This window comes from Ranitomeya imitator, chromosome 6 (assembly GCF_032444005.1).
Source record: "Ranitomeya imitator isolate aRanImi1 chromosome 6, aRanImi1.pri, whole genome shotgun sequence".
Taxonomy (NCBI): Eukaryota; Metazoa; Chordata; class Amphibia; order Anura; family Dendrobatidae; genus Ranitomeya; species Ranitomeya imitator.
Genome location: NC_091287.1, coordinates 302390366 through 302401405, shown reverse-complemented (window position 1 = coordinate 302401405; position 11040 = coordinate 302390366). Strand labels below are relative to the sequence as shown.

At 44.5% G+C, this 11040-nt stretch overlaps 1 protein-coding gene across 1 annotated transcript in view; it reads left to right on the top strand.

The window, feature by feature from the left end:
- Window positions 1-883: 883 nt before the first annotated feature.
- The window catches only part of LY86 (lymphocyte antigen 86), a 142791-nt gene continuing 132634 nt past the window's right edge, over window positions 884-11040 (top strand). The window contains exon 1 of the mRNA XM_069730704.1: window positions 884-1153. Within this exon, the coding sequence (XP_069586805.1) occupies window positions 1033-1153 (121 nt within the window). The 5' untranslated portion in view covers window positions 884-1032. The remainder of the gene's footprint in view (window positions 1154-11040) is intronic.

Below are 11040 nucleotides of genomic sequence, written 5' to 3'. Positions count from 1 at the left end.
TTGAGGCACACTATTACTAATTGCTATAAGCAAGCAGGCAGTCAAGGCCCGCAGACTATAAAAGCTCACTCAACTAGGGCTATGTGCACATCATGGACAGAAAAAAAGCTGCATGCCCATTGAGAAAATCTGCAGGACAGTCTTTTGGAGTTTGTACCTTAGCTTTGTTAAACATTAAAAGCTAGACATCAGAGATTCTGGAAAGTCAGCCTTTGTCACAAAGGTTCTTCTGTCCTGGATTAGGAGTACCCACCCAACGGATGGTTAGTCGCTATATCCCCATTGGTTCTGCTGCTGTAGGACCACAAGGAAAACATTTTTTTTATCGTTTATCTTTCCTTTAGTCCGAAACAGTAGCACGTACTTTCCCTCCCAATAAATTGTGTTTTTTTGCACAGTTTTTCTGAGTCTAAGGTTTCTTGAAAATATGTGATAAGTACACAAGGGAAGGAAAAGAGCTAGTAGGTATTTATAGGCAGAAGACAATTTAAACCAATTTCTATCACCTCCAGTAATTTCATAAAATGAGAATTCAGTGCTCCAAAAATTTGTGCCACATTCTCATTTTTATAATTATTGGAGTGGAACCCTATTTGTGCATCCATATAGGAGAGCCACCCATCCCTTTTTTGCTTGTTAATTTCTATCGCCTATCCTTTGTTCTAGGAGGATAAAATCTCCATTGGTGCTGCTGCTTCAGATTAAAGGAAAAAGAATTTACAGCAAGAAATTAAGATTTGTTTTTCTTTAATGTTTTTTTTCTGTATCCTTCGTATTAAGATATATTGTATACTTCTCTAATAGAGTGGAAGTAAAGCATTTACGTGTGAAAACACTGAAGTGAAACAAGACCTTTTATGAGGAACTAATGTTGCCGTTTCTTGTCGCATTTACGAAATACCCACACTCCAGACAGATCTGGCATTTAAGATTAGGACTGGACGTGTAGAAATTAGTTTTCTAAAGAGTATCATCACAAACAGCAGGATAAAATTGACCCTCTACTTCATAAGAAAGACAGCTCCTTGAAGAATGAGGAATTTCGCTATCTTTTTCGCTATTTCTTGGTTCCTGTGGCCAGGAGACATGAAAGAATGGCCTACGCATACAATCTGCAAGACAAAGGACTTTGAAGCATATTACAAAAGTTGTGGTGAGTTCACGGAAAACTGAATCCTTGTTTGCTAAAGATCACTGCATAGTCCTGACTGTTTTAATAACTTCCATGTCGTGCTGAGGATAACTTATAACGCAAGCAATGCCTGCTTTTACCAAGGGCATACAATGACGGAGCACTGCCTGCCAGCTCAGCATGAACTAGATATTTTTCATTAAAACTACAACCTGAGTTTGAGGTGAGACAGTCACAGCACAGAGCCACTGTAATTCAATGTAGCACAAACGTATCTTTCATAATCTGTTTATAAGCAGAAAGCTAATTGTCATTGTACGTGTCCATAAAGCATAAACATGTACCTTAAAGCCAACATCAAAGGCATATGGCAATGTAAAAGCACAGAATCTGTCACCAGGTTTCTGCCATCGTATCAGGAAACAGGGTCTCTGGCCCTACATCATGCTGCTCTCAGAAGTGATACCAAATACTTGGTGTCAAGTTAAATATTTCACACTTTATAGTATTGTTTTCGGGAGTCCCCAAGCTCTTTGGTTCCCACAATGTTGACAGCAAAATGTTTATGAACTGCCCAGACTTTACCTAGTAATAGTAACCCTGGTTAATACATAATATGCCTGGTGGTCTTTGATGGTAGAAAAGTGAATGGAAGAGAATAAATATGCACCCTTCGTTAACTATTATTACATTTTAAGGGGCTGAAAAGCAATTAGAGCACTGTTTTCATTTTCATGAACAGAGATCCCAACCGCATTCCCTTCCAAAAAGCATGCTAGGCATTTCCCTAAGGCCCACACTTCCCCAGGGGCCCCCAGGCAGTGGTGCCATGTAACTTAGTGGGGCCTGGCACCACGGTTGGCCCCACCCAACATTGTGCACTCAACTGTTTCAACATTATGCTGATATAGTTGAAAGCAATGACGGAGGAGAGAGCCTCAGGTGACGCTCCTTCTCCCATGATTCTACCTCTGCATCTAACACAGCAGGCATGATGTTATCACTTCATCATGCATCATGCTGTGTCGGGCAGTGGAGCTGCTGAGGAGAAGCGCTGAAGAAACTGGAGCAGCGGGAGAATGGGGAGAGGTGAGTGCTATATTTATATATATATATATATATATATATATATATATATAATTGAGTACGTGGTGGCCATAATACTGCAGGAATATGGGAGCTGCATTATACTATATGTACTATATGGGGCTGCATTATACTCTATGGGGCTACATTATACTTTATCGAGGACCATGAGGAGGGAAATATACCGTGTGTACTATATGGGGGCTGCCTTATATTCTTTATACTGTATACACTATATGGGGGGATTCATTACACTCTGTCGAGAACTATGGTGTGCATTATACTATATGTACTTTATGTGAGATGAATTATACTGTATGGAGGACTATGGGGAGTGCATTATATTGTATGAAGGACTATGGGGAGTGTATTATACTGCATGGAGAACTATGGGAATGTATTATACCATATGGAGGATGATCGAGTGCATTATACTATCTGGAGGACTATGGGGTGTGCATTATACTATATGGAGGACTATGGGGAGTGTATTATACTATATGGAGGACTATGGAAAGAGTATTATACTATATAGAGAACTATGTGGAGGACTATGCGGTGTGCATTAAATTATATTGAGGACACTAGGGAGTGCACTATACTATATGGAGAACTATGGATCACTTTATATTATGTAGAGAACTATGGAGCACATTATACTACATGAGGACTATGGGTCACATTATACTATATAAAGGATTATGGAGTGTGCATTATACCATGTGGAGGACTATGGGGTGCATTATAATATGCTGCCTACTCATCGAGTGATTGGATTGTTTTGCAGGAACAAAAATCATTGTTCTTGGCAACATATTGTTGTAGGCACCACATTACAGATAACCACTGATAAATTGATACTGTATGGGAACATCTACTTGTGATTGATCTGTGCCCATCATTCCTCCTCATTCAGCATAAAGAGGATAGTAAACAAGCACCAAACAACTTCAATATTGTCGATCACAATCACTTAAAGGGAACCTGTCACCCCCCCAGGCGTTTTTAACTAAAAGAGCCATCTTGTGCAGCACTAATGCTGCATTTTGTCAAGGTGGCTCTTTTAGTTCGGGTCCCTGCTAACGCTGAAATAATCGCTTTTATAATGTGCCCCTCATACCTGAATTTGTCAGGGGGACACGTCTTTTCCCCCTGACACAAACGCTTCCCAGCTGTCACTCAGGGCCTACGTGCATCGGGCGCCGCCTCCATTTCCTTCATTAACGTCCCCGGCGCCTGCGCTGTAAGTTCGAAGGGCAGCGCAAACTGCGCATGCCCGAAAAAAAAAACTTACAATGCAGGCGCCGAGGACGTTTAGGAAAGAAATGGAGGTGGCGCCCTGCGCACGGAGGCCCTAAGTGACGGCTGGGAGGCGTTTGTGTCAATGGGGAAAAGAAATGCTGCCCTGACAAATTCAGGTATGAGGGGCACATTATAAAAGCGATTATTTCAGCGTTTGTAGGGACCCAAACTAAAGGAGCCACCTTGAAAGAATGCAGCATTAGTGCTGCACAAGGGGGCTCTTTTAGTTAAAAACACATGGGGGGGACAGGTTCCTTTTAATGGCCTGAACTCAGGGCATGTAAATAAACAGAAATGTTTGTGTGTGATGGGGCCCCACTTTGAATTTTTACCCAAGGGCACCTTTTTGTCTAAAACTGGCCCTGTCCATATGCAGAGAACAGTCCTAATTGATTGTAAAAATAATTTTATCACTCACTGATGTTGACCAAAGACGGATAATGTTAGAAAAATTAATTCAAAGTGAAGGTGTGCTCTCCGTTTAACTGCCCTTTGTTCCAGTGCCACCACTTTGGAGGATCTTCACCTAGGCTGGAAACGTTGACATCCAGATCTAGTCACGTGAAAACTGTAGCCTACCACTGGTCCCAGTCAGGTGACTGCAGATTGAGAGATCATCACTTCTGGTTCAGTCGAAGGTCTTCTGGAGTGGTAACGCTGAAGCATAATCTGCAGTCGGACCAATCCCTTTAACGGCTCTTCTTCCATTTTAGTAAGCAATGATATATTGATAGGATATGCCATCATAACTTAATGATCGCTTGCAATCTGGCCTATATGAACCCCCACTGATATTGATGATAAAGGTGCAACAGAGCAAAAAAGTAGTATTTTCACTTTTTTTTGCTATACATCAGCACTCATAACCTCACAGCCAGTGTTGGACTGGCAACTGTGTGCTCTCCAATGCTGCAAGTAGATTCAAAGTTGCATTGCTGGCCCAAGCTATGTTTTCTCTGCCTCTATAGCATTGATACCAATACCAGAAACAATTTATGACGAGAGCAACTCTCTCTCAGTTCAAACATAAAGGGATTAGAAGACTAGAAAGGTCTACATGTTATGTATACCTTCAAAGTTCCTTCTTAGTTCCTAATTAGTGATGAGCGAATATACTGGGTACTCGAGCTTTCCCGAGCACGCTCGGGTGTCCTCCGAGTATTTGTAAGTACTCGGAGATTTAGTTTTCAGCGCCGCAGCTGAATGATTTACATCTGTTAGCCAGCATAAGTACATGTGGGGGTTGCCTGGTTGCTAGGGAATCCCCACATGTAATCAAGCTGGCTAACAGATGTAAATCATTCAGCTGCGACGCTGAAAATTAAATCTCCGCGCACTAAAAAATACTCGGAGGACTCCCGAGCGTGCACGAGAGATCTCGAGTACCCAGTATATTCGCTCATCACTATTCCTAATGCATTGTTAAGAGTTAATGGATAAACAAAAAAGCAGGCTACCTGCTTCAGTGAAAAAAAGGACTAGAAAAAATCTGAAGCAAATATGATGCACTAGCATGACACCTGAAGAAAAAAATGGGTTGATTTCTATTAAAGGGAACCTGTCACCCCCAAAATGGAAGTTGAGCTAAGCCCACCAGCATCAGGGGCTTATCTACAGCATTCTGGAATGCTGTAGATAAGCCCCCGATGTATCCTGGAAGATGAGAAAAAGAGGTAATATACTCATCCAGGAGCGGTCCCGCTGTGGTCCAGTCCGATGGGTGTCGTGGTCTAGTCCAGGGCCTCTCATCTTCATAAGATGACGTCCTCTTCTTGTCTTCACGCTGTGGCTCCGACGCAGGCGTACTTTGTCTGCCTTGTTGAGGGAAGAGCAAAGTACTGCAGTGCGCAGGCGCTGGGCCTCTCTGACCTTTCCCGGTGCCTGCGCACTGCAGTACTTTGCTCTGCCCTCAACAGGGCAGACAAAGTACGCCTGCACCAGAGCCACAGCGTGAACACAAGAAGAGGACGTCATCATAAGAACATGGGAGGCCCCAGACTGGACCGCGATGCCCATTAGACCGGACCGCTCGCCCCGGTGAGTATAATATAACTTATTTTTCTCATCTTTCAGGATACATCCGGGGCTTATCTACAGCATTACAGAATGCTGTAGATAAGCCCCTGATGCCAGTGGGCTTAGCTCACCTTCGATTTTGGGGGTGACAGGTTCCCTTTAAATGTTAACACTCCCATGTATGTGAAAATGTAGCCTAAGTAAGGTTGGTGCATCAGGAATGAACTAGAATAAGTATCACCTATAACTGGCAGCAACAGACAGACTACTGGGTTTTAAATGGGTACATGAAGTTAATTCCACTAATAACTAGCGCTCTGCTGCAAAATACAGATGAAAGGACAACATGTCCCAGCTGTATGAAATTTAAACTGAAACACGCTATAGTTGTTTAATGGCAGCCGCAGCATTATCAACAAAAGCAAGGGTAATAGAGCATTCAGACACGCCTGTTACGGCATGCCTTTTCAAAAAGGCTTTTGAGACTTTGTAAAGCTGTACCACCTGTGACATCTTGCATACGTTTATAAAGATAAGGAAACATCTGATTTTATTTCAATTAGAAAAAGTTTTTTTATCATTTGTTTTGCAAGCAGAGAGTTGGATAATGGATTGATGCTTTATAACCAGCCCAGGAAATAGCTGTAAAGTAATTCAAGTTTTTTTTATATTTGCTATTATTGCTATTTAATGTTTCAAATCTCTGTTTTTTCTTTAAAAATGCATGAGACTGACACAGTCTATTCTTTGGACACAATCCATACTTAGCCGAACTTCAATATCAAAGGTGACAAGTGACATAAATAAGAATGGTTAAAGACATTCACTCTTTTCCCAAGGGGACATTTCATGAGTCGAAGTTTAATGTAATTGAAAGCTTAAAAGTTTATTTTCAATGACATTTCAGGGTGAAGTTTTAATTGTGTGTGATGCAGCTCTAACTATGACCTCCGGATTTATTTACAGCTGCAAAGATAGGGGTAGGCAGGGGTGTAACTACAACAGGTGCAGGGGTTGCAATCGCATCGGGCCCTGGAGACTAGGGGCCCTAAAAGTCCCTTTGGCCTATAGAAAAAGACTATTGCTATTAAAGATTTAAAATATTTGGGGGCCCTGTTGGAGCTTTCACATCGGGGCCCATGAGTTGCAAGTTACGCCACTGGAGGTAGGTTACAGGAACCTTAACTGAACCAAATGGCAAGTTATCAGATTATAGTCTATAGTTATTAAGAAAATGGGATTTGTTATTGCATATAGACCAGAATGTGGTAGTAATTTCCGTCACCATTTACAGTGGTGTACATATAAAAGAGGGGGCCCCTTATTAAGGATTAGCATTTCTGTAATGTATTTTGTACCCAATGAGAGAAAAGCATTGTGTTTGGTGGCCCTGGCTTAATAATGATGCATGGACATGATGCCACTGTTACAGCCATATCATAGGCAATAGCAGGGAGCTTGCACTGTAGTGGCACTGTAAATACATGTGACTTATGACACAGTGTGTCTAATTATTAGGCAATTTGCATTTTTGATGATTAGCCCCTTTGCGACATCCTCAGTACAGCGAGTCCACCCCATATCCGGAAGTTGTATATTACAGTCAGGACCTGCCACCAACATTGGTGAATGAACCTGGAGAGCCCGCTAGCACCAAGGGGGGGAACATGGTACCGGGTCCGGCAGTATTTAAGGGGGTGGTCACAGAAGCAGTGACCCGGTCCTGAGCGTCAAATTAAAGGGATAGCGGACAATAAAGTCTATGGGGAAATGTTTGTGACGCCACCTGTAGTTATTATTATTATTTATTGTTATAGCGCCATTTATTCCATGGCGCTTGACATGTGAGGAGGGGTATACATAATAAAAACAAGTACAATAATCTTAAACAATACAAGTCATAACTGGTACAGGAGGAATGAGGACCCTGCCCGCGAAGGCTCACAATCTACTAGGGATGGGTGAGAATACAGTAGGTGAGGATAGAGCTGGTCATGCAGCGGTTTGGTCGAACGGTGTCACTGCATGTTGTAGGCTTGTCTGAAGAGGTGGGTCTTCAGGTTCTTTTTGAAGGTTTCGATGGTAGGCGAGAGTCTTATGTGTTGTGGTAGAGGGTTCCAGAGTAGGGGTGATACGCGAGAGAAATCTTGTATACGATTGTGGGAAGAGGAGATAAGAGGGGAGTAGAGAAGGAGATCTTGTGAGGATCGGAGGTTGCGTGTAGGTAAGTACCGGGAGACGAGGTCACAGATGTATGGAGGAGACAGGTTGTGGATGGCTTTGTACGTCATGGTTAGGGTTTTGTACTGGAGTCTCTGGGCAATGGGGAGCCAGTGAAGGGATTGACAGAGGGGAGAGGCCGGGGAATAGCGGGGGAACAGGTGGATTAGTCGGGCAGCAGAGTTTAGAATAGATTGGAGATTGGAGTTCTCAGCCAGGGATCGCCAATGCTGCTTAAAGGGATCCACTGGGGCTGATGGTGATGCAGCTTAGATGGTTTTGCTCCCCACAGGTGAAAGCGGAGGCCCCAGGGCTACCAGGACAGTCTATGAGGGGTTGTGGATGTTGGGGTGCAGGAATAATTGGAAGACACAGGGACTGTAATTTCTTTACCTTTAATTGTAGGTGCTGTCCGGGGCACTGGTACAGGTGGTGTTGGAGGTGCGGGCAGCCTGGAAACAATTCAGAATCCCCCTAGCCAGGTGTATTTGGAGGCCTTCCTTACTGCACTGTTTTCAAGGTTCTTAATGCTTTATGCTCTATTCAATTACCTCTCTCTCTGTCCTTTAAGTGGAACACTACCCGCATGGCAGGCAGCTCGAGCCCCTTTCCAGGTGTCACTCTCTCTTGTGGTGACTCCGGGCTCTAGTTTGCTGTTGTGCCTTCAGGCACAGTTGTGGCCAGGAGACCTGCAATCTCCTGTCCTCTGGATTCAGTCGCGGGGCCTGCAGTCCCCATACAACCATGGACTCCGGTGTCCGGTCTTTTGCGCTCGGTCCTGGAGTGAGCTCAATCGCAGCTCAACTCCCAGGATTTCCCCTCATGCTTCCTCTTCCTTCACCGTCTGCATCCTCACTCTTCCTCCCTTGGACTCAGACTAACTAACCCTGCCTCCAGACCAGAACCTATGGGGCAGCTCCCCTGAAACTGGGTTTAGAGCTCCCCTTCTGGTCTGGAGTCAGGAAAGTGTTGAATGCCAGTGTTACCTGCTAAGGGGATTCCTTCTTGCTTCCAGGCATGGCATCACCCCCCCCCCCCATGAGGGAGGCAATGCCATTGTGGCAACCAGACTCCTGGGATGCCACAAAGCAGTGCCCCTGCCACAATTACTAACTTGTTAAATGCCTTTGTCAATCACTGTCAGCGGCATTTAACATGCTGCAGCGTGTGTCCTCCTTATTTTCTCCACCCATAGGTGCGCCCGTGATTTGAATTCGGGTCGTCGACGAGTTGTCATGACAGTCGGGCATCAATTGATGCCCCCCCGTGCCTGTCATTACGGAAATGTTATAAAAAATGTGGGGAAAAAAATAAAAGTTTAAATCACCCTCTTTTTCCCTATCTACTATATAATTGTCTAAGGATCACTTCCGTCTTTCTGTCTGTCCTTCTGTCTGTCACGGATGTTCATTGGTCATGGCCTCTGTCTGTCATGGAATCCAAGTCACTGATTTGTCTCGCCAGCTGCCTGTCATGGCTGCAGCGACCAATCAGCGACGGCCACAGTCCGATTAGTCCCTCCCTACTCCCCTGCAGTCAGCGCCCGCTCCATACTCCCCGCAGTCACCGCTCACACAGGCTTAATGCCAGCGGTAATGGAGCGCGTTATGCCGCAGGTAACTCACTCCGTTACCGCCACTATTAACCCTGTGTGACCAAGTTTTTACTATTGATGCTGCCTATGCAGCATCAATAGTAAAAATATCTAATGTTAAAAATAATTAAAAAAAATAAAACATCATTATATACTCACCTTCCGCCACCTATCCCGCTCCTGGCTATGCTCCGTTGACCGCTCCATGCAAGCGTCAGGTTCCGGTGGCAAGGATGGTATGGGAGAAGGACCTGCCATGACATCACGGTCATGTGACCGCGACGTCATCACAGGGCCTGCGCGCCTGCGCGAGAAGGACCTGCCATTACATCATGGTCATGTGACCGAACTACAAGGGGCCCTCGGAAGGTGAGTATATGTTTATTTTTTATTTTTTAACCTGTGACATATGTGTCTGGCCAATATACTACGTGGCTCTGTGCTGTATACTACGTCGCTGTGCAATATATTACGTGGCTCTGTGCTGTATACTACGTCACTGGGCAATATGCTAGGTGGCTCTGTGCTGTATACTAAGTAACTGGGCAATATACTACATGGCTGGGCAATATACTAAGTCACTGGGCAATATGCTACCTGACTGGGCAATATACTGCGTTACTGGGCAATATACTATGTAATTGGGCAATATACTACATCACTGGGCAATATACTATGTGACTGGGCAATATACTACGTGACTGGGCAATGTACTACGTGGGTGCGCAATATAGTACGTGACTGGGCCATATACTACGTGGCTGGGCAATGTACTACGTGGCTGGGCAATATACTACGTGGCTGGGCAATATACTACATGATTGGGCAGTATACTACATGTCTGTGCTGTATACTACGTGGCTGGGCAATATACTACGTGGCTGGGCAATATAGTACGTGACTGGGCAATATAGTACGTGACTGGGCAATATACTACGTGGCTGGGCAATATACTACGTTGCTGGGCAATATACTACGTGGCTGGGCAATATACTACGTGGGCTGTGCAATATACTACGTGGACATGAATATTCTAGAATACCTGATGCGTTAGAATCGGGCCACCATCTAGTTAAAGATAAAGATATAAAAAATACACATATGTAGTATCGCCACATTTAGAAAAGTTAGATCTATCAAAATACAAAAACAATTAGCCTGATTAGTAAGCATCGTTAATAGAAGAAATTCAAGAACACCAAAATTACGTGTTTTTTGGTCACCGCTAGTGTTGAGCATTCCGATACCGCAAGTATCGGGTATCGGCCGATACTTGCGGTATCGGAATTCCGATACCGAGATCCGATATTTTTGTGATATCGGGTATCGGTATCGGAAGTGTAAAATAAAGAATTAAAATAAAAAATATTGTTATATTCACCTCTCCGGCGGCCCCTGGACATCAGCGGGAGGATCCGGCGTCCGGCACGGCTTCTTTCTTCAAAATGCGCGCCTTCAGGACCTGTGGAATGACGTCCCGGCTTCTGATTGGTCGCGTGCCGCCCATGTGACCGCCACGCGACCAATCAGAAGCCGCGACGTCATTCCTCAGCTAAAGTCCTAGAATGAGCGCCTTCTAGGACCTGAGGAATGACGTCGCGGCTTCTGATTGGTCGCGTGGCGGTCACATGGGCGGCACGCGACCAATCAGAAGCCGGGACGTCATTCCACAGGTCCTGAAGGCGCGCAT